The sequence below is a fragment of the Cervus canadensis genome, chromosome 5, assembly GCF_019320065.1.
Source record: "Cervus canadensis isolate Bull #8, Minnesota chromosome 5, ASM1932006v1, whole genome shotgun sequence".
In the NCBI taxonomy this organism is placed as follows: domain Eukaryota; kingdom Metazoa; phylum Chordata; class Mammalia; order Artiodactyla; family Cervidae; genus Cervus; species Cervus canadensis.
The window spans coordinates 9,428,591-9,453,145 of record NC_057390.1 but is presented as its reverse complement, the minus strand read 5'-3'; the positions used below and the strand labels follow the sequence as shown (position 1 = coordinate 9,453,145).

The following is a 24,555-nucleotide window of genomic DNA, read 5'->3' as shown; positions in this document are numbered from 1 at the left end:
CTCTGGCTGGCCTTACCTAAGAATGTGCCTGAGCTGGCATTTCTCTTGGGTAGAGGCCCAGAGCCGGTGTTCAGGCCCTGCTGGGTGCAGCCTGCCCTGGCCTGCCCACCCTCCCGCCCCCACCCACCACCCCACTCAGAGCCCACCTTCTCCTTACAGCTCTTTGACCACATCGTCCAGTGCATTGCAGACTTCCTGGAGTACATGGGCATGAAGGGTGTGTCCCTGCCTCTAGGTTTCACTTTCTCTTTCCCCTGCCAGCAGAACAGCCTGGACGAGGTAACAGTGCTTTCCCAGAGGGCTCTCCTGTGGGCTGTACTAACTTGAACCAGCCAGGGTTTTAGAGCAAGGGAGAAAGCTGACCCGAGAGGAAGAAAAGAAGGGCATTAGTGATCAATCATGGGGGAGGGCTTGTTGATGGGAATGAGCAAGTCAGAGCTGGTGAGAGTCAAGTAGGTAACAATCTTTGGGTTAATGATGACAATGCTAATAATATCAACAACTGACATTTTTAAAAAGTATTTTATGCAAGGTACTCTGCTAGGTTTCATCATTTAACCCTCACAGCAACCATATATGGTAGGTGTTTGTGTGCCCATTTTGCAGAAAGGAAAACAAGGTCTACAGAGATGCCAAGTACCTTGTAGGTCATATAGCCATGATTTCATTCCAGTTTCTTGACACATGAGTCCATGCTGTCAGTTATGCTCAGCTGTCCCTGAGGCCCCTGTTTTGGGCTCAGGACATTTCACTCCATCTTCTGTTTGGATGTCATATTTCCCGAGTGTCACCTTTGCTTTTTATTCCCTGTCAGCTTGCCTTGGATGAGTGAAGCAGGGGATAAAGATCTGGTGCTCTCACAGCAGACCTTATATCACTTATGAGTTTTGTAAATGCCTCCTAGCCCTCCCCTCTGAGAGTTAAATTTACCGTGTGCAATGCTGGCATAGGTCAGGTGTTAGAAGTCCTGGTAAAAACCCTGCCTAATCCAGTGTTTCCCAACATCTGTTAACATTTGTCCAGTGTTAACTAGTCTAGGATTGCTTTTAGTTTTTCCAGCTTCTTTGTCTCAACATATTTTTTTCAGTATTAATGCATTGGTTTTCAAAGCCTTCTCATTTGCATCAGTTTACCAAAAGTACTTATCAAACATGTATATAAATATTTATGTGATATTTAATGAAACATTGCTTATTATAACAGTCATTAGAAACAAACTAAGTTATTCAGCAGTTGGGAAGTAGTTAAGTCATGAGTCGTTCACTGCCTCATATTAACGACTAGTGTTTTGGAAGGAATCTCAATGATTCGGGAAAACACTGGTGTTAAGACCAAAATAATATTTTTAAGAAAAGTATAGTCTCTATAATACGAAATGTATAAAATGTGATTAATAGGAAGATAAAAGAATTCCAGTTTATATGCTTCTAGACTTCTATTGAAATATTTTTAACAGATTTTCAAGTATACTTCTTCTACTGAAATATTTTTAACATACTTTTCAAGTATAGCATGTATATATATATATGCTTATATGCATATATATATGCTTATATATTTATCTGGTGGCCCCCAAGACATGTCAGCTGTTTCTTTTCATGCCTGAATTGTAAAATTCCAGGTCACTGTACTGCATTTATGCCATATGTTCTAAGTTTCTGTGAGCAGCAGGTGTTCAGTCTAGAACTGTGAAAGCTAAGAATAAGAGAAGCAGAAGCTGGGTTCTGTCTTTGTTCTGTCTGTAAGTTGGGCTCTGCTCTGCTGAGATCAGCCTGTTGAAGGGGACATCAGCAGGTTCTGAAGCCCAGAGGCCTCAAGCCACCTGGCTTAGCTGGAGGCCACGGGCAGCTCTCCCCAGCTGTTGGGGCCTCTGCATGCCAGATTATTTAAGGACCATTTACAGTAATGTTATTTCAACATTCCGAATGCTTGGAAGTGCCAAATACAAAATTTCATCAGAGATGTCAAGCTAATTTGTAAACAACAAAATCAGAGTGGTTTGGATATAGGTGTGTAAACTAGGTCACTACTGAGATTGAACTTGGTTTTTCTGAGTTTCCTGGGATCTGAACACAGTGGGACTTGTGATATCAGACTCCTGGGCCGTGAGAAACCAAGCAAGTCTTGGAGAAACCATGCCAATGGGTGGTAGTGGGCACATGGCCCTTTTGTGGGTTCAGGCCTCTCAAGAGTGGTCTGGGCGTCCTGGATGCCCATTCTCTGATGGACTGAAGCAGCACAGAGAGAGCCGGGGAACAGTAAATGAAATAGTCGCCCATATTCCTCATGTATATCCCTCATATATCTGCTCCTGAAAGGCCCTGTAACTCAGCAGAGGTACTTATTCACTTCGTTGTGGAGTCTGAAAATTCAGAGACACAAACCGACCCCTCTGTGTGATGTTCAGGGCAAAGTGTTTTTCCTGGTGAAGGAAACAGTTCCTTGGCAGGGGCAGTTGTGTGGTGCTTATGAGCCCTTCCGTTGGAGTTGGTGAGCCTGGGGGTGAGTGCCTCCTCTATTCCAAGCTGCAGGCCTTGGGCACTTTACTCCAGGGCCAGAGTTACCTGTAAAATGGGCATGATAATGATAAACTTTTCATACAGTGCTGTGAGGATTAAATGGTGTAACACATGTGTTGTGCTCAGCCCAATACCTGGTGCATAGTCGGCCCTGCTAGTAGGTGAAACAGGTTCAGAATAACTTGTGGGTGAGGTGATTGGTTTTCAGAGGGCCTCTGATAACCTGTGAGGTTGACAACTAGAGAATGAGCCAAGAGTCTCTCTCTGATATCCACCTCCCTGCCCGTGTGTGATTTTTAGAGCATCCTCCTGAAGTGGACGAAAGGCTTCAAGGCGTCCGGCTGCGAGGGTGAGGACGTGGTGATGCTGCTGAAGGAGGCCATCCACCGGCGGGAGGTAGGAGAGGCACAGCGTGAGGCCTGAAGGGTCTGTGGGTGCAAAAGCGGGGGGACTGCTAACTGCAGTGGTGTTGGTCACAGGGATAGTTGTTCTAGTCCTTCAGCAGTTTGTGAGTGTCCATGGTCTGTCAAGCCTTGCTCTTGGCAACTGGGGATTCAGGAATGGCTGCAAGCTCTCGTTTGTAAACAAACCGTGAGCTAATGTCAGGTGCTTTTGTGCTATGAAGGAAAATGAATTTGGGTGAGGACAGAGTGAGTGGGGCTGGGGAAGTGCATTCTTTTAAATAGTATAACCAGGGAAGGTCTCTGAGGAGGTGACATTCGAGCAGAGCATATAAGCCCTGCTATATAAGCTTTCAGTTCAGTTCAGTTCAGTTGCTCAGTCATGTCCGACTCTTTGCGACCCCATAAACCACAGCACGCCAGGCCTCCCTGTCCTTCACCAACTCCCAGAGTTTACCCAAACTCATGTCCATTGAGTCGGTGATGCCATCCAGCCATCTCATCCTCTGTCATCCCCTTCTCCTCCTGCCCTTAATCTTTCCCAGCATCAGGGTCTTTTCAAATGAGTCAGCTCTCTGTATCAGGTGGCCAAAGTATTGGAGTTTCAGCTTCAACACCAGTCCCTCCAATGAACACCCAGGACTGATCTCCTTTAGGATAGGCTGGTTGGATCTCCCTGAGGTCCAAGGGACTCCGAAGAGTCTTCTCCAACACCACAATTCAAAAGCATCAATTCCTCGGCCCTCAGCTTTCTTTATATAAGCTTTATACACATCTAAATCTTCCTTGCAAGTGTCTGAGGGGCAATATTGTGGCTAATTTGGGGGTTGGGACCTGCTGTTGTTCTCAGGAGTTTGACCTGGACGTGGTTGCCGTGGTGAACGATACAGTTGGGACTATGATGACCTGTGGCTATGAAGACCCTCACTGTGAAGTCGGCCTCATTGTTGGTGAGGACTTGGGCTGTCCTTCCCCTGTGAGGTCACATAGCTTAGGATGGGGGGAGACGGTGCTGAGGGAGGCCCTGACTGACGTCTCTTGGTTGGCAGGCACAGGCAGCAATGCCTGCTACATGGAGGAGATGCGGAATGTGGAGCTGGTGGAAGGGGAAGAGGGGCGGATGTGTGTCAACATGGAGTGGGGGGCCTTCGGGGACAACGGGTGCCTCGATGACTTCCGCACAGAATTTGACGCAGCTGTGGATGAGCTCTCCCTCAACCCTGGCAGACAGAGGTAGGCACCCAGCTGCGTGTGGGCTCTGGTATGTTTATATCAGAACTGAACAGTGATGAGTCGCCCACAACAGCAAAGCGCAGGATGCTCATTCTCTTGAGATGTTAACAGGAGAGATTTCTTTGGAAAGGGCTTCTTGTCAGATACATCTGGGAAGTTCTGGGTTAAGTCCTTTTTGTCCTGCTGAACTGTGATGGTCTCAAAGTCCAGTTGGGAAAACAAAATCACAACAGTTATGTTGCAAGGAGAATTGGAGTTGGTCACACAGGTTTTAGAGGGATGAAAAGATCAAAGGGGGTTGCTGAGTAGCACAGAAGTTAGTATACGTGTAGGAAGCAGCTCCTACTGTGAGGACTGGACAGGTGAGATAAAGTGTTAAAGCCTAGGTGTGGGACTTCAGGAAAAACAGACAGTTGAACCACTTGTTGCATCAGGGTGAAGAAGCATTGCTGGGGCAGGGCAGGTCGGACCAGAAAGCGAACAGGAGCAAGGCTTTCTCCATCCATCCTGTGTGTAGCATCCTCTGTTGTCATACTGGACAAGGGGGCAGCCCCAGCATCACCAAGCCCTTGGTGTGGTGGGGTCCCATTAGGAAGAGGTTGAATGTAGTGTTTCCTAATTGGATTAACCAGGGACCATACTTCTGCAGAATATCCCTTGCAAACATTTGTCTATAGTAGAGGTCACAGATTAAAGTGCCTCCAGGAACCAGCCAGACAACATTAATGAAAGAAAATAGGCTGGAGTAAGACAAGATTAAGCGATGATGGAATCTTGGTTGAAGTTGAGAATGTTGATATTTTTAAAGGCACTATGCAGAGCCAGAAGACCCTCAAGCTATTGAGTAGTCATATTTAGTTCTCTTGGCCAGTTTAGTTCTCAGCTAGTGCTAGTTATTTAAGCAATAAATGATTAGGTTAAAGAGAAAGCATGCCAAATTCTCAGCAACATCAGGGATTAAGATTCAGCATCCTACCCTTCTGGAAGTGGGGTGGGGTTTGGTGTGAGTTCCTTCTTGAGAAGTCAGGAATAAGCCTTGGAAGGAAAATGAACCCATTAAATGGAGTCAATTCAGGGAATCCCCTTGGGTCTCAGGACACATTTTACTGAACGCTATGAGTCAGTACATGTGGACGCCAGGAGTCCTGCCTAAGTGAGTCAAATAGCATTTCCTTTTCCACCAACGGGAATCTGTATGCTCTCTACCTTCTAATGCAGTGGAGGCTGGTCTGTCTCAGCACATCCTACACTTTTTAACCTCCATGAACGTTACCTGCATTGCAGGTTTGAGAAAATGATCAGCGGCATGTACTTGGGCGAGATTGTTCGTAACATCCTCATCGATTTCACCAAGCGTGGGCTGCTTTTCCGTGGCCGCATCTCAGAGCGGCTCAAGACAAGGGGAATCTTTGAAACCAAGTTCCTGTCTCAGATTGAGAGGTGAGAATTTAGGGCCTGGAGTAGGATGGACCATATATCCTTTTCGTGGACAGACTAGCTGTGATTTTCACAGTTCAGGTAAGATCAGGGTGTGGCTTACATAAAGATCAGTTTAGGAGCTAACGTGTTTATATCTATATAGTGTTGTTTTAAAGCACTTTATGAACAATTGGCATTTTAAGGGAAAATATGTGATATTTCTTGTGAAAAATCATGATTTTTTTCATAAACTGGATCAACCTGTACAAAGCAGTATTGCTGGTTCTAGGCCAATTTCAAAAGTAGAAAGAAAGATAGCTGCTCACAGAATGTAAATGGGAATGCACGGCAGAAGATAACTCACTAAAGCACCTGTGCTTGGCAAGAAGGATCTTCTTAACCGCTGGCTGCAGTAATAAGGCGACCAGGATCAAGTGGCATCCTGTGGGAGGCCTTCTTCCTCCAGTTTAATGGTGGGGAAGAGAAGTCTGCTCTAAATTAGAATGCTGAGTTTCAGAGCCTTCTGAAAATTAGCGCTGAGTCATTAATGTTACTCTCAGGCATATTGGAAAGCAAGAACTGGACAGCTGACATGAGGGGGGCCCTAAGTTATCTGCACCGGTAGACAGAATACTGTTCTAGTTTACATGTCTCTTTTTTTCTATAAATAGAGCACAAGTAGATCTCAGACCACCCAGAGTGGGGGAGTAGAACAGGAATCTAATGTTGGTTGTTGGTGCTTGTCCTGCTGGCCTATGAACAATGAGAGACTGGACAGGAAAGGGCTTTGCAACTGAAAGCTGTCGTGTATTAGCATCATCACTGTCTTTGCTGTTTCCAAATAAGTGGAATCATGGCCAGTGAATTTCCTTTTGAGTATCAGTTTTGCAGCAGCAGTGTGCCCCTTGCCTGGGTAAAGTGGCAGAGGGGGCTGTTTCTTTGTGTTCCTGTCCATGTGGGCCAATGTGATAAGCGCTAGTTCCTGAATTGAGTTTAAAAATGGAACCATCTCTCACGGACGGTAGCCTTTACCCCTAGCCCTTGGAAGTCCAGGTCCCCCAGAACTGCTTCTGATGAAGGAGCCAGGCCCTGGAGGGGCAAGCCTTCAGGCCCTCTCGGTACGTCACTGACCACTGGCCGTCTCCTCTTGCCCCAGCGACTGCCTGGCCCTGCTGCAGGTCCGTGCCATCCTACATCACTTAGGGCTCGAGAGCACGTGTGACGACAGCATCATCGTCAAGGAGGTGTGCACCGTGGTGGCTCGACGGGCAGCTCAGCTCTGTGGTGCAGGCATGGCCGCCGTAGTGGACAAAATCCGAGAAAACCGTGGGCTGGACACCCTCAGAGTGACAGTGGGTGTGGACGGGACCCTCTACAAGCTACACCCTCAGTGAGTGCCTGACCTACACTCTTCCTACCCATCTTTCTCCCACATCTCTTCATTCTTTCCCTGCTTTCCTTTCTCTCTCTCTTTATTTTATGGCAAATTATCGGACGTTCCAAAGAGTGTGTGTAGCGCATGTATTATAGTTTAAAGATTAATAACTAGAAGTAGGTCTGTGTTTTACCATCCAGCTTGGAAGCCCCCTGTGAGCTCCTCCCAGTTGCACCCTTCATTTTCCCCATCATGAGTAAGTGCTGAGGTGTAAGTCTATCACTTTTTTTCTCCCATATTTTATGTATGCATCTACAGTGTTCATTTTTACTTAATTTTTTTTTGGCTGCACTGAGCAGCATATGGGATCTTAGTTCCTGGACCAGGGATCGAACCTGAGCCCCCTGCATTGGAAGCGCAGTCTTAGCCGCAGGACCACCAGGGAAGTCCCAGTTTGACTTAATTTTGAATTTACCATAAGGGGACTCATATGGCATCTTTTCTTTTGTGACTGGTTTTTCTCACACTGCATGTTTGGTTTTTAGATGCATCAACACTGAAGTCTGCAATCATAGTTCATTAATTTTCAGGGCTGTAACCTTTGAGTGACTAAGCTATAATTTATCCTAATGATGAACATTTGGGTTATTTCTAGATTTTGACTATTACAAACAGTGCTTCTGCCAATGTTCTAGTAAATGTATGCTGGAAATCTGGAGCATTTTTTTCTATAGTCTTGGGTAGGAATTGGCAGAGTATAGCCACAACTGTTTTTATAAATAAACTTTTATTGAAACACAGCCATGCCCTCCTGTTTGTCTGTTGTCTATGGCTGCTTCCAGCTATTAACAACAGACTATGTGACCCACAAAGCTCAAAGTGTCAACTGTCTAGCCCTCTATAGAAAAAGTTTGCCACCCTCATCTCTAGTATGGAAATACTGAATTCCCTTTTCTTTTTACTCTTTTTCCGGTCTTTGTCCATCTCTTCCCCCTTTTGTCCTCTCATCACTATTTCTCTTCTCCTTTCTTCTCTCACTTGCACATATTTTGAATAAATTGTTTTAAAATCAGGATATACCTCAGTCTCTTTCCCAAACAGAGCTGGGCCCCTTGATCCGCAGAAGGTAGAATGGAGAGACTCATTGATTGAATTGTCACCTGTGTCACCATGATTGTTTCAAGGAGTTGAGAAGCTTGCCCAGAGTCCACAGTTAGTGCAAAGAGTGGACCCTGAGAAGTTCTAAGTTTCTCTTATTGATGTTCAGTGTCTTTGTGAAAACAGGAACCTCAGTCCCAAGTGAGGGTTGGGAGTGGGACAGAAGTCCAGCCACTAGCATGGGGGCTTGATGTTAGGACCTCTGTTCTCAGCTCTGCCAATGGGGAGGAGCAACTGGACCCTGCTCTCGTGGGCAGATAATGACAAATGGTCTCTTTCTCTAGTCCCGAATCAGGAAGAATCTTTGATTCTTGTCATCTCCCAGCAACACCCTCCTAAGTCTGCTCCTTTTGCCTTTAATGAAATTTGGGGTCAGACATGAGTCTGATATGAGTTAATATCTCTGGAAAATGGAATATCACGTGTATGGGACTTGGTCCTCCCCTCTAGAACTGATAAACAGGCACTTCTGCAAGGCGTGCATAAATGACTGCTCTTTTAAGAACACAGCTGGCCATAATCTCAGGCTTTTGTCCTAGAGTTGAATCTTAACTTCTCACTTAGCTTCTCTTGCCCACTGTGACATAGAATTTGGGCATGTTGCTAGTCTCTCCAAACCTGAGTTTTCTGAAACACAATACATAGTGTTTAATATGGTAGCTATCATCCTCTTCTCCATCTCAATTATTTCTAGGTTTCTAGCATCACTTCTTAGGGCCCTATCTTTCAGGACACAAATCTATCATGACTAAGGTATTTTATTCTGTCTTCCTCCCAACTTTTTCAGCTTTGCCAAAGTCATGCATGAGACGGTGAAGGACTTGGCTCCAAAATGTGATGTATCCTTCCTGGAGTCAGAAGATGGCAGTGGGAAGGGGGCAGCTCTCATCACTGCTGTGGCCTGCCGCATCCGAGAGGCTGGACAACGGTAGAGCCCCTGCAATTGGAAGGACTTCCTCTGGTTTCCCTTCTTTCCTGCTTTAAATTATAAGATGCCATTCCCCTTGTGTCAGAAACAGACCGCTTGGCTTTTCCTTGCAGAGAGGACCTCATTGGACTAGGTTTTGTCTCTGTCTACTCATTGTAGAGTTTGGTACCCAAGCCTTGGCCCTCCTGAGATAAATACAATTTGAAGTAAGGATTTGTTCACACTTGTCACAACCGTTACCACAGATTTTCTTAAAACTCGAAAAAAAAGATTTAATCTTTAGTAATCCCCCTGGCCAAATTCCATGTCCCTGTATAATCCTACAGGATGGGGACAATAATAAAAAATATGTTTGCTTCACCTTGAAGCCTGACCGTGACATTTCTAGGTGGAAAGCATCCCCCAGCTTGAAGGTTGGTGCTATTTCTCCTCTCAGAGAGCTGAGAGGTTTCCACTGACTTGAGCCCGATTCTCCCATAGGCAGGGGGGAGGGGCAGCAATGGAGGGGAAGTCCATGGATAGCCATGTGGCAGCCTCTCTTCAACCTCATCTATAAGCATTTGCCTCGTGGTTTCCAGTGGGTGCTGTTCCTGGAATCAAAGCATCCTGCGACTGATCAAGCAAAACCAAAGCCTAGAGTCCTGGGAGTGGGTTCACAGGTCATCAATAAGCAGTGGACCTTTGGGAGCGGGAAGACTTTTTGGTCTGTTTTAAAATTTTTTCCTGCAGAAGTGGAAACACTGTATTTTCATTTTAATTTATATTTGAAATGTATTTAGTTCATGAAGTACATCTGCCCCTTCATCTTGACACTGTATGATCCTCTGTATGTAATGTATTTATATGTTAATTTGCTATGTCTATAAATACACAGGGTCTCAATAGATCAATGTAGTTAAAGGATGGAAGATGAAGATATACTGATCGGTTACTAGAAATACCTCATTCATCTCCAGGAAGAGAAGGAAAACATCATTAAAGCGAGCGATTGGTCAAGCAGCTCCTCCTTTCCCTGCAGACTCAGAAACTTGGAAGGTGTCTGGGGATAGTGTGAAGGAGGTTGGGACTATGGACTGAAGAAACCACACCAAATGGTTGCTCAGTCTAGAAACTTGTCTGACACAATATTACATGAGATATTAACAAAGGAAACGAATCATTTCAAATATACTGCTTAGCAATCTTCATTCTTAGGGCAGTTAGTAGTATTTTAAACCTCTCTAACAAGATAAAGGAAGCCACCAAAAATATTTGCAAAATGGTCTAATCGTTGATAGCAAACCAAAACCAAACTATTTGTCAAACATACAAAACTTCAGGGACAACACATTTGGTGGATTTGTACGCTTCTAGCAGATTTCACCCTGGGTTTGTTTTGTAAATGTTCTATAAGAGATATTGTCCACAGACTTCCTAGGCTGAGCTGTTTTTACAAGAAGTATTTATTTCAAACTGCTTGGGTGGAGAGGGGAAGGGACCTAAAACCTTCCTGACCCTACTTTTTAGAGTGCAGTTAATCCTGAATCTGAGAGCCCACTCCTGCCCTAAAATATTAAATCATTTTAATATTTTTATTAAACCTGAATACTTCATAATAAAGAGGGGAAGGCCTTTTAACAATGTTGAGTAGGATACAAGGATCAAAATAAAAATGGAACGACACAACTCAGAGAACCCAAATTTTGCACATTTATCAAACTTGTAGTGAGAACAGTGTCTAGATTTGTGTATCACTAAGGGATGCCCAAGAAATAGAAGTGAACTTTAACTTTTAAACTTGAAAAATTAGGCACCATCTATGAAATTGCACATTTTTAAAAGTTAGAGCTGTGTGTGTGGCTTCTAAAACGGAATGCTGGAAAACGCATTTTGAACAGTTGTGTTCCCACAGATAGGTGATAGTTCCTTGCTGACGCTGCTTTGCCTGTGTAGATATATTGACTCTCAATCTCTGACTGTGATGTGCTCAATAGCAGATCATCTCACACCCATGAGCACTCAGTCTAGTGAAGATGTTGTCATGTACAATAAAGAACTAGTTCGATTAACTGTGTGATGTTAACTATTATTAATAAATTTTAACATTTTTCAAATATTCCACGTGTGATTCATGAGACTTTTCAAGAGTGCAGTCATCTTTAAAGCATATTAGTATTTCCTAACCCATCTGAGTAATTGCTGAGTGTTTTGATTTTGACTATACGTGCTTGACAGGCGTATGGCCAACACTTGGCCTTGATCCCAGATATTTCTCACCCCAGAAACACAGTGCCAATGGAATGGGGAGCTAGATGATTTTTCCTAGGCTGTGTTTGAGCCCCTGGATTTCAAGCACCGCTGAAACCATGGCTGGTGTGGCAGTCTGCTGTTTTAAGCAGTTTGGCTGAGATGAGGCAGAACCCTCAGGGACTCTGGCTAGACTCTGTAGGTATATATGATTCACATTCAAGATATAAAGCCCTTACTTATATGAACTCTAAAAAGTACTTGCCTCTATCCTCTCCTTACCATCTTTAAAAACCCTTTCCTTAATAAGCAAAATACAAACCTGGTAAATAAACTTCTTACAAGTTCTTAGTGATACCCACTGATGATATTGACATGGCCCTGCTTGCCAGTAACTGAAAAAGGAGCAGATAAAGGCTAACAGAATAATAGATAGGCAGAACACAAAATTCAAACTTGCTAGTGGTGAAGGAAAAGAAATTAAAATTAGACCCTATTTTTCTGACTTCAAATTGGTGAGCTTATAGGAGCATACTTATATACAATTGGTAGAAGTGCAAGGTACAGTCATTTAGGAGAGGAATAGGCAATGTCCATTAAAAAAAACAGGGTTCTGTATACTTTTCTAGGAATCTGTGAGAGGAAATACACATAGTTGGAGACCAAGATTTATCTTTAAGGGTATTTGTGATTGCATGACTTAAAATAACAAAATAGGGGTCTGCCTAACTCATACCAGGATCTGGTCAGGAAGACAATCTACTACAGTTAATTCAAACAGATTTTAACACAGGGATTTGGTTACAGAGGTAATAGTAGAGCTGAGAAGTTCCACAGTGTAGAGGAGCAACCCAGAGATTAGCAACATCAAACATCTCCACTTCTATCCTAATGGCTGGGTCAGAAGCTAGAACCATAGAGCTGGGGTGGGAAGTGGTTAGAAATACCTGACTTCTTTCTAATTTTCTGCAGTGTCTCCCATTGACCCTACTTGTGAGGCAAATAGATTCAAGAGATTAGATTTGATACAGTGCCTGAAGATCTATGGACATAAGTTTATAAAATTCTACAGGAGGCAGTGATCAAAACCATCCCCAAGAAAAAGAAATACAAAAAGGCAAAGTGGTTGTCTGAGGAGGCCTCACAATTAGGGGAGAAAAGAAGAGAAGTAAATGGCAAAGGAGAAAAGGAAAGATATTTGCATTTGAATGCAGAGTTCCAAAGAATAGCAAGGAGAGATAAGAAAGCCTTCCTCAGCAATCAATGCAAAGAAATAGAGGAAAACAATAGAATGGGAAAGACTAGAGATCTCTTCAAGAAAATTAGAGATACCAAGGGAACATTTCATGCAAAGATGGGCTCAATAAAGGACAGAAGCAGAAGATATTAAGAAGAGGTGGCAAGAATACACAGAAGAACTGTACAAAAAAGATCTTCATGACCCAGAAAATCATGATGGTGTGATCCCTCACCCAGAGCCAGACATCCTGGAGTGCGGAGTCAAATGGGCCTTAGGAAGCATTACTATGAACAAAGCTAGTGGAGGTGACGGAATGCCAGTTGAGCTATTTCAAATCCTAAAAGATGATGCTGTTTAAGTGCTTCTCTCAATATGCCAGCAAATTTGGAAAACTCAGCAGTGGTCACAGGACTGGAAAAGTTAAGTTTTCATTCTAATCCCAAAGAAAGGCAATGCCAAAGAATGTCCAAACTACCGCACAATTACACTCATTTCACATGCTAGCAAGGTCATGCTCAAAATTCTCCAAGCTAGTCCTCAACAGTACATGAACTGAGAACTTCCAGATGGACAAGCGGGATCTAGAAAGGGCAGAGGAATCAGAGATCAAATTGCCAACATCCAATAGATCATAGAAAAAGTAAAAGAATTCCAGGAAAACATTTACTTCTGCTTCATTGGCTATGCTAAAGCCTTTGGCTGTGTGGATCACAACAAACTGGAAAATTCTTCAAGAGATGGGAATATCAGAGCACCTTACCTGCCTCCTGAGAAACCTGTATGCAGGTTAAGAAGCAACAGTTAGAACCAGACATGGAACAATGGACCTGTTCAAAATCAGGAAAGGAGTACTTCAAGGCTGTGTATATTGTCACCCTGCTTCTTATATGCAGAGTACATCATGTGAAATGCTGGGCTGGATGAAGCACAAGCTGGAATCAAGATTGCCAGGGGAAATATCAATAACCTCAAATATGGAGATGACACCACACTTATGGCAGAAAGCAAAGAGGAACTGAAGAGCCTTTTGATGAAAGTGAAAGAAGAGAGTGAAAAAGCTAGCTTAAAACTCAGCATTCAAAAAACTAAGGTCATGGCATGTGGTTCCATCACTTCATGGCAAATGGGGAAACAATGGAAACAGTAACAGACTTTATTTTCTTGGCCTCCAAAATCACTGCAGATGGTGACTGCCGCCATCAAATTAAAAGATGCTTGCTCCTTGGAAGAGAAAGCTATGGCCAACTTAGACAGCATAGTAAAAGTCAGAGATATTACTTTGCCAAAAAGGTCCGTCTAGTCAAAGCTATGGTTTTTCTGGTAGTCCTGTATGGCTGTGAGGGTTGGACCATAAAGAAAGCTGAGCACTGAAGAACTGATGGTTTTGTACTGTGGTGTTGGAGAAGACTCTTGAGAGTCCCTTGGACTGAAAGGAGATCCAACCAGTCCATCCTAAAGGAAATCAGTCCTGAATATTCACTGAAGGACTGATAGTGAAAATGAAGCTCCAATACTTTGGCCACCTGATGCAAAGAACTGACTCATTAGAAAAGACCCTGATGCTGGGAAAGATTGAAGGCAAGAGGAGAAGGGGACGACAGAGGATGAGATGGTTGGATGGCATCACTGACTCGATGGACATGAGTTTGAGCAAGCTCCAGGAGTTGGTGATTGACAGGGAAACCTGGCGTGCTGCAGTCCATGGAGTTACAAAGAGTTGGGCATGACTGAGCATCTGAACAGAAGATGCTCAGAAGAAAGTTATCTCAGGTTTCTGCACTGAGAGACCCTGTAATCCTCTGGGCCACCCATACTGACAGATTTCCCTCAGGCTGCTCCCTTTACAACTCCCACCTCCTCCGTAGGGTTCCTCACCACTGGGGAAATCTGTTTCCTTCAAACAAATGGACAGTGCACCCAGGTTGTATCTGGCTTGGAAATAGCTTTTCCAGCCTCTGCCAGCTTGTCTTACCTTTCTCTTGCTTCTTTGTTGCTGCATTTTCTTCGGTTTGGGCCCCAGGGGCAGTAGGTTAGATTACTTAAATGCCCACTGCCCATGCCCCGCCCCCCACCATTCAAGACATTTTCCAGTCTTTGCAAGGACCTTTCTTGCTTTTTTGTTTTCTTATCACCTTTAATCCTTTTGCCCATTCTTCTCTAACAAGTGGCAATCATGTTATTGTATTGATGTGCAACTTATTTGTGTGTCTTGTGTGCGTGATTTTTAATTTACAAAATGCTGCTGGCTAAAAAAAAATCACTTTTTGCCTAAAACAAAACAAAACAAAACTCATGGATGCTGCTATTGTGCATTTGAGTCATTACTTCCAGTTACTGCATAAAAATCCTATTGTGTGCTTTCCCGCCTGTGCTCCCAGTGATAGACTTGTGGATTGACTCAGCCCAGCTATACAAACATCACTGCAACCAGCAGCTTTGCACATTAATTATCTTTGTAATTATTTCTCTGGGCATGTACCCACCCAGGAGCAGGAGAGCTGGATCATATGTTGTGTATTTGCTTAATTTGATCCTGTCTTGCCAAATTACTCTTCTAAAAGGCTACCCCCAGCCATTAATAACCCTAATGGCAAATTATCTTGTTCTCTACATTTTATTAATGTGCTTAGTATAAAGTGAGATAATATGATTGTTTTAATTTACATTTCTCCACTATGACTTTCAACAACTCTATTTATGTTTCCTTCAGTTAATAGCCTGGTCATTTTCCTTGCTGATTTTTCAACCAGGGTTCTTTCTTTTCTTTTGCTGATTTGCTGGAGTCTCTTATTTAATCTAGATTATCAGTCCCTTATTGGCTTCAGGTATTGAATGTAATTTCTCCCAATCTATTAATTTTGTCCACTGTATTTTTTGTTGACTAGGAATCCTTTCTTTTGGAAAAACCAAACCCATCAATTCTTTTTTACTTTATGTTTTATAACTTTGACCTTTCTCACCCTTATCCCATTAATATTGTCTTCTATTAAAGTTATTAATAGTTTTACTTTTTTTTAAGGGTTATTGTAAAACCATGAGAGAGTCCATCTTTCTGTGTAATATCAGGTAAAGTGCAGTGTTTCTTTTCCTTTGTGTCCTTAGTAAGCCTACTCTTTCTCACTGATTCATAACTCTTCTTCTGAATATATTAAGTTCCTGATGGTATGTTTCTGAGGACTCCTTTCTGCCCCATTGATCTATTTTGTTTGTCCTTACACCACTATTTTTCCTTGAACCACAGACGTTTTCTATTACCAGGACTATCTAGAGTGCTTTACCTAGCAGGGCAAGTCCTCCTTTTCTTTTCCAAATTTGTGCTATTCATGGTCCTTTATTCCCCCGTATAAATTTTAGAGTAAGTTTATCAAATCCCAGAAAAGAAAAAGCTTACATTTTGTTTAGAGTTGCAATGAAATTACTGATTTGCGGGGTAGAATTGACCTTTTGAATATTTATAAGAACATAGAATGTCTCTCTGTGTACTACAATCTTTTCTCAGAGTTTCAAATTTTTTTCTTATAGAGGCTTTGTGAATTTTGTTGATACCTAAGCCTTTGACTGTGTGGACCATAATAAACTGTGGAAAATTCTGAAAGAGATGGGAATACCAGAACACCTGACCTGCCTCTTGAGAAATCTGTATGCATGTCAGGAAGCAACAGTTAGAACTGGACATGGAACAACAGACTGGTTCCAAATTGGGAAAGGAGTACATCAAGGCTGTATATTGTCACCCTTCTTATTTAACTTATATGCAAAGTACATCATGCAAAATGTTGGCTGGATGAAGCACAAGCTGGAATCAAGATTGCCAGGAGAAATATCTATAACTTCAGATACACAGATGACACCACCCTTATGGCAGAAAGTGAAGAAGAACTAAAGAGCCTCTTGATGAAAGTGAAAGAGGAGAGTGAAAAAGTTGGCTTAAAGCTCAACATTCAGAAAACTAAGATCATGGCATCTGGTCCCATCATTTCATGGTGAATAGATGGGGAAACAGTGGCTGGCTTTGTTTTTTGGGGCTCACTGCAGATGGTGACTGCAGCCATGAAATTAAAAGACGCTTGCTCCTTGGAAGGAAAGCTGTGGTCAACCTAGACAGCATTTTGAAAAGCAGAGATATTACTTTGCCAACAAAGGTCCATCTAGTCAAAGTTATGGTTTTTCCAGTAGTCATGTATGGATGTGAGAGTTGGACTATAAAGAAAGCTGAGTGCCAAAGAATTGATGGTTTTGAACTGTGGTGTTGGAGAAGACTTGAGAGTCCCTTGGATTGCAAGGAGATCCAACCAGTCCATCCTAAAGGAGATCAGTCCTGAGTGTTCATTGGAAGGACTGATGCTGAAGCTGAAACTCCAATACTTTGGCCACCTGATGTGAAGAGCTGACTCATTTGAAAAGACCTTGACGCTGGGAGAGATTGACGGCTGGAGGATAAGTGAACAGTAGAGGATGATATGGTTGGATGGCATTACTGACTCAATGGACATGAGTTTGGGTGGATTCTGGGAGATGGTGATGGACAGGGAGGCCTGGCGTGCTGTGGTCCATGGGGTTGCAGAGTTGGGCACGACTGAGCGATTGAACTGAACTGAGACAGTTTACACTTGTGCATAATCCCTGATTTTTGTTATATTTTCTGGTTGATTATTGCAGGGATTCTTAGCCTTGGCACTGTTAAGATTTGGGGCTGGATAATCCTTTTCAAAAGAATGTGTCCTGTGTGTTATAGGATGTTAGTGCTATCCCTGTCTTACACCATCGATGCCCGTAGCAGCCCTTCCCTTTGATATCTGAAAATGTCTTCAGACATTGCCAAAATTCCTGTTGGAGTGGGATTCTCACATAAAACACTAACACTTAATGTTTTTGTACAGGATTTAATTATGAATTGCTTATCTAAAATTCAACTTAAACTGGTGTCGTTTTAAAATTGATTTGTCAAATTTATCAATCCTACCTGCAAGGCAAAATCACTCTTTGTTGGGAGGCACTGGTGTAGAAAAAAGTTAGAAATTTGTGTATGTTGACCTTATTTCTAATAACCTTGCTTAGTTTTATTATTAATTGTAATAGGTTGTTTGTTCTGTTGTTTTTCTATGCAGATTATCATATTTTTAAATAAATAATTGCAGTTTTATTTTTCCCTTCAAATCGCTAAAACTTTTTTCTTTTCTTACTGTATTGATTAGGATCTCTAGCACTGCTATATAGTAGCAGTAATAGTACACTTTTGTCTCCTTCCCAATCTTAAAAGAAATGTGCCTAAATTTTCTCCATTAAGAAAAATTTTTGATGTCAGTTTTGGGGTACCGGTTTAAGGAACTTCTTTTTTTCTATTCCTAGTTTGCTCAGATTTTTTAATTATAAAAACTTCAATAGATGTACATTAAAGGCTTTTTCTGCATCTATTGAAAGAGATGATGGTTTTTTTCCCTTTAGTCTTAACTGTAATGAATAGCACTATGCATTCTCTGGAAAGTCTTCCTTTATTTCTGGGGTAAACCATATCTCTTAGTATATTATTGGATGGAGATCACCTGGCATTTTACTTTTTGCATTCTCATTCACAAGTGAAATGGGGCCGTCATTTTTTTTCTTTTGTATTGTCCTGATTTGCTTTTAAGTAAAAATTACATTAATTTCACAAAAAAGGCTGGGTGGTTTTCTCCCTTTTTTCACTTACACATGTAAACATATACAGAATTCTGCATCCTCTGTGCTTCAGTAGTTATTTACTGATGGCCAATTTTATTTTGTCTATACCTCCATTTTCATCCCCTTTCATATTATTTTGAAGCAAAGCTCAGACGTTTTATCATGACAACTATAAATGCTTCAGTATTTTTTTCAGTCTACCCATAATGCCAACATCTCCTCCTCAAATATTCACTATTTCTCAATGTCAACAAAAACCCAGTGTTTAAACTTCCAACTGTCTCATAAATATCATTAAAATTTAAAAAAAAATCAGAATCCAAACAAAATCTATATGTTGGGCTTGGTTGCCTGTTTTCTAATCTCTCATAACCTTCTATTCCTTTCCAACTCTGTTTTCCCTCTCTTAGGAAGAAATCACATTGCCTAGGGTTTCCCAAGACTGCATCTCTAGATTGATCTGTCCTCTGTATTCCTGTAATTTGGTAGTTTAAACTCAATTCTTGATCAAATGTAGATTTGGTGTCTTAGCAAGACTGCTTGAAAGTGGTTATTGCATTATTCTTTTATTTTTGTTAGTCTGTAATTTCCCCCCTTTTCATTGTATATATGTCTATTTTAATATATAATGTCTCTTTCTCACCTCTTTCCTTACCAGTTTTGCCAGAATTTTCTTCATTTATCTTTTCAAAGAATTAGCTTATGAATTTTGTTATTTTTTGTTTTTTTCCCATTCATTGATTTTCACCGTTTATTTTTTTCCTTCTTGTTTCCTGAGCTTGCTTTGTTGCTCCTGTTTCAGCTTCTTAAGTGAATTGGTTAGCTTATATTTGAAGTTACAAATTCTCCTCTATCTACTAAGCCTCACAAATTCTAATACATTGCCATTTCATTGGAATTCTAAGTAATGAGTAATATGGTATACACTTTTTTTTACCTTATAATTTTAGTACTGTCATTTAGTTTCCAGTATTGAAATTTATAATGTAAAATATATATGTATATATATATATTTAATTAGGGAATAATTACTTTACAATATTGTGATGGCTTTGGGTTCCCTGCATCATACCTCGAGCTCCCAACTCCCGATCTTTTGTGATTGATTTCCAATTTTTTGGCATTATGGTCTGAGAACATGGTCTGGTTGATATTCAGTCTTTGGAATTTATCAAGTCTTCCTTTGTGACGTAGTAGATGGGCAATCCTGTAACCCTTCAAGAAGTGACTAAAAACACTGTATTCTCTGGTGCAGAGCATAGAATGAGACAAAGAGTACTCAGGCAGAGTGACTGTGGATATGTTCTAGATTGACATGTTACTTATGAGTTTCTTGGTGGTAGAATTATAGGTGGCCTTTGTTTTTTTTCTTGGACAGCAGTTTCTGTTTGTCTCTTTCCTAATGTTCTTGAAATCCGTGTCAATGGTTTCACATGGCACCTACTGCCCTGGGTTGGTAAGAGCACTGGTATGGACAAGGATTACGTCTGCCACTATAGGTTGTGTGGATGACTCATCCACCTTTCCTGGCCTGCCATCCTGCTCTGAAAAATGAGGAGATTGAAGCTCCTCACCCAGCTTGAACATTTTTTGTCTGTTATTTGTAAGCACCATCTGCTGCTCGTGTGGTTACCTGAAAACCCTGGCACTGTGGCGGTCACTGCAGGAAACCTCACAAATCTGGCCCACAGGGTCCCACCCACAGGCAGTGGGGCCAGGAAGGACGTCTTCCTCTCTGCATTATCAATAGATGATGTGACCTTTTGCTTTCTATCATTCAGTGATAAACATGTTTCTTTCTCCCATCGTGGTCTCTGATCTCCAGGCTGCAAAACCATTTCTGAGGAATGCAGACATGAATGGTGCCAACTGGAATACGGAAATAGACAGGAATCAGTACCCTTGACTGAACTGGGACTTCAGGTCTCCTGAAGGACAAACCTATACTCTTTGTTTTATTATAAAAATGTTTTCCTTTTAAATAAGCAGTGAGAAATGCCAGAATCATCTGCAGCCACCTGCTGACCCTTGGGACTAGAGAAGGTGTATTTGTAAGATTCCATTTTTGGTTTACTCAATTATGCCAGGAATATCCTCACCTTGGGGTGCAAGAATTGCCCCAGGGGACCAGCTCTGCCTTCATGGTCAAGCAGGATGAAGTAATGCTTTCCTTGGCAAATTTCTACAAATTTCTAGGCCTTACATATTGCCATCAGGCCATTTCTCCATGCTTCACAAAGCAAAAACATCAGGAAAATGGCATTTCTATATGTGTATTATTTAATTTATATACATTATGCATGAAAGTGTTGGTCACTCAGTCGTGTCTGACTCTTTGCAACCCCATGGACTGTAGCCTTCTTCTGGCTATGGAATTCTCCAGGCAAGAGTACTGGAGTGGGTTGCCATTCCCTTCTCTAGGGATCTTCCCTACCTGGGGATTGAATCTGGATCTCCTGCATTGCAGCAGATTCTTTACTGTCTGAGCCACCAGAGATACTTGAAGCAAGTATGAATTTGCTTCACAACATTTGGATGCAAGAAATGTCACAGTACTGAAATTAGCTCTGAACACTCCCTCACCAAGAGAATGAGATGTCCAATATCAAGTACTGTTGGGATAGTTTTCCCCTCACCAGGATGAAGTGGGGGTCCCTGGGAGCGGCACAGTCCAGTGGCATCTGAGAAAGGCCTCCAGTCTTCAAGAACACTGTGGTTCCCCTACTCTAAGCCAGCCCAGGTGGCTTGTTGGGGAGTCCCTGCTGCCTGGAGACTCCCGTGTTCCCTGTCCAGGAACCCATCCCACTTCACCCCTGAGACTGCTCAGATGCTGCTCAAGAGATGACAGCCCAGGAGGTCACACTGGCACTCCATCCCTGGGCTGTCAGGAACTCTGCTTCGGAGACATCCTGTGTGATTGGTCGCATATGAGAACTGCCGTTGCTGCAGAAACTCCCCCACCGTTTGCTTTCTGTGATTCCTGTCCCCAAATTCACCTTTGACTCTCACCTTCAAGACTGGTCACCACTCACAGCAGTGACCAAAACCATCCCCAAGTAAAAGAAATGCAAGAAGGTAAAATGATTGAGGGGGCTTACAAATAATTGAGAAAAGAAGAGAAGCAAAAGGCAAAGGAGAAAAGGAAAGATACTCATCTGAATTCAGAGTTCCAAAGAATAGCAAGGAGAGATAAGAAAGCCTTCTTAAGTGAGCAATGCAAAGAAATAGAGGAAAACAATAGAATGGGAAAGACTAGAGATCTCTTCAAGAAAATAAGAGATACCAAGGGAACTTCTCATAAAGATGGGCGCAATAAAGGGCAGAAACAGTAAGGACCTAACAGAAGCAGAAGATATTAAGAAGAGGTGGCAAAAATACACAGAAGAACTATACAAAAAAAAGGTCTTAATGACCCAGATAACCCAGTGGTCTAATAACACCTAGAGCCAGACATCCTGGAATGTGAAGTCAAGTGGGACTTAGGAAGCATCACTATGAACAAAGCTGGTGGAGGTGACGGAATTCTAGGTGGGCTATTTCAAATCCTAAAAGATGAGGCTGTTTAAGTGCTTCTCTCAATATGCCAGTAAGTTTAGAAAACTCAGCAGTGGCCACAGGACTGGAAAAGGTTAGTTTTCATTCTAATCCCAAAGAAGGGCAATGCCAGAGAATATTTAAACTACTGTACAATTGTGCTCATTTCACATGCTAGCAAGGTAATACTCAAAATCTTTCAAGCTAGGGTTCAACAGTATGTGAGCTGAGAACTTTCAGATGTAAAAGCTGAATTTAGAAAAGGCAGAGGAATCAGAGATCAATTTGCCAACATCCAGTGGCTCACAGAAAAAGCAAGAGAATTCCAGAAAAACATCTACTTCTGCTTAAATTACTATGCTAAAGCCTTTGACTGTGTGGATCACAACAAACTGTGGAAAATTCTTAAAGAGATGGGAATACCAGACCACCTTACCTGCCTCCTAAGAAACCTGTATGCAGGTCAAGAAGTCACAGTTAGAATCGGACATGGAAAAATGGACTGGATCAAAATCAGGAAAGGAGTACATCAAGGCTGTACATTGTCACCCTGCTTGTCTAGCTTTTATGCAGAGCACATTGCGTGAAATGCCAGGCTGGATGAAGCACAAGCTGGAATCAAGATTTCCAGGAGAAATATCAATAACCTCAGATATGCAGATGATACCACTCTAATGGCAGAAAGTGAAGAGGAACTAAAGAGCCTCTTGATGAAGGTGAAAGAGGAGAGTGAAAAATCTAGCTTAAAACTCAACATTCAAAAAACTAAGATCATGGCATCTGGTCCCATCACTTCATGGCAAATAGAAGGGGAAATGATGGAAACAGTGACACCTTATTTTCTTGGACTCCAAAATCACTGCAGACAGTGACTGCAGCCACAAAATTAAAAGATGCTTGCTCCTTAGAAGAAAAGCTTTGACAAACCTAGACAGCATATTAAAAAGAGTAGACATCACTCTTCCAACAAAGGTCCATCTAGTCAAAGCTATGGTTTTCCCAGTTGTCATGTATGGATGTGAGAGTTGGACCATAAAGAAGGCTGAGTGCTGAAGAATTGATGCTTTTGAATTGTGATATTTGAGAAGACTCTTGAGAGTCCCTTGGACAGCAAGGAGATCAAACCAGTCAATCCTAAAGGAAATCAGTCCGGAATACTCATGAGAAGGACTGATGGTAAAGCTGAAGCTCCAATACTTTGGTCATCCGATGTGAATAGCTGATTCATTGGAAAGACCCTGATGCTGGGAAAGTTTGAGGGCAGGAGGAGAACAGGGCAACAGTGGATGAGATGGTTGGATGGCATCATCAACTCCATGGACATGAGTGTGAACAAACTCTGAGAGATAGTGAAGGACAGGGAAACCTGGCGTGCTGCAGTCCATGGAGTCACAAAGATTTGCACATGACTGAACAACAACAATGGGTTTTGTGGTAGTTGTGATAATATGTAATAGCTCATGAAATCATCTTTCTAGCCCCTGCCTCTTTTTTCTGGAGTAAATAAACACACACAACAGGCATTATTCCTTGCCTTGAGTAAGGGGCTGTGAGACTCTTCAGATGTATCATTCTTGGTTATATAAAATCAAAGTACTGTAATTTTTAAAAATATTTGGCAAATTTCAATTATCTGGAGGATAGTTTATTACTGATAAGGGGAGCCTTTGGGTAATTAATACAAAAGCAGTTGAAATTATCACTAGAAGTTTGGTACTTTTCTATCATATGCCATTTCATTTGTTCTTGTCAACCGCAATGCCTCCACTTCGCCCCCACAAATTATAGCAGAAGTGATTTGCCCAAGTTGAGCTTTGGTATAGAGGGATGCTGTGTCTGAGGATCATCACCAGTCTCTCAGCATTATTTTTTTTTGAATGATCTTTAAAACTATATAAATGGACACAAGAAAGAATGAAGGATAGATAACAGCCCCATAGGAAATAGAAGGGTGATAAAAGTAAAAATCCCAGGCACATGGACACGAAACCAAAAGGACTCTAAGGCACTTTGGAGGGCAGAGGGTGGGCAAGCAGCTCCACTTTTACGGAGCTCACTAGGTTCTGAATTTATCCTTATACTAAGTTAGGGCAGAAAAAGTGCTACCCAAGAATGAAAACTATAAAGAATTAGAAAATGAGATTATTATTGATATGTACTATTTAAGAAAAGAAGGGCATAAAAAACAAGAGCATAAATTTTGACATTGAGACCGTTTTTCAAAGGATTATTAAAATCAGGACATTTTACCATTTAAGCTCGTCAATAAGTGTAGCCATTTCCCCTACACATCATATAAATATACCAAATACCATCTAATACATGAAAATTACATATTTATAAAGTATATGAGAAAACTACTTTATGAAGAGGAAGATAAAAACTTTCGTCCAAATATGTTTTATCTCCATGAATATAAAGATTAATATATTGGTGGCTGAACAACAACAGAGACAAATAAAAGTGGAAGCACAATGGTACAAAACATATGAGATGCAGCAGAAGCAGTTCTAAGAGGGAAGCTTATAGCAATACAATCTTCCCTCAAGAAACAAGAAAAATCTCAAATAAGCAACCTAACCTTTTTTAACCCAGCCATTAAAAAGAATGAAATCATGCCATTTGCAGCAATTGGATAGACCTACAGACTGTCATACTGAGAGAAGTAAGTCAGACAGAGAAATATCATATGACATCCCTTATATGTGGAATCTAAAAATAAATGATTTCAGTGAACCCAGACTTTTGCATCTTTGCTAAATTCCTTAACCTGAGGGGTCTGATTTTAAGTAACAGTAATCTTTTGATGTTCCAACTACCTTGTCTTTTTGCAAAAATGCCTATATAGCCAAACAAGGTCA

At 41.8% G+C, this 24,555-nt stretch overlaps 1 protein-coding gene across 1 annotated transcript in view; it reads left to right on the top strand.

The window, feature by feature from the left end:
* The window catches only part of HK2 (hexokinase 2), a 65,698-nt gene extending 54,570 nt beyond the window's left edge, over positions 1-11,128 (top strand). The window contains exons 12-18 of the mRNA XM_043468069.1: positions 160-279; positions 2,820-2,915; positions 3,771-3,870; positions 3,970-4,153; positions 5,438-5,593; positions 6,729-6,962; positions 8,893-11,128. Of these exons, the coding sequence (XP_043324004.1) occupies positions 160-279; positions 2,820-2,915; positions 3,771-3,870; positions 3,970-4,153; positions 5,438-5,593; positions 6,729-6,962; positions 8,893-9,037 (1,035 nt within the window). The 3' untranslated portion in view covers positions 9,038-11,128. The remainder of the gene's footprint in view (positions 1-159; positions 280-2,819; positions 2,916-3,770; positions 3,871-3,969; positions 4,154-5,437; positions 5,594-6,728; positions 6,963-8,892) is intronic.
* The last annotated feature ends 13,427 nt before the right edge of the window (positions 11,129-24,555 follow it).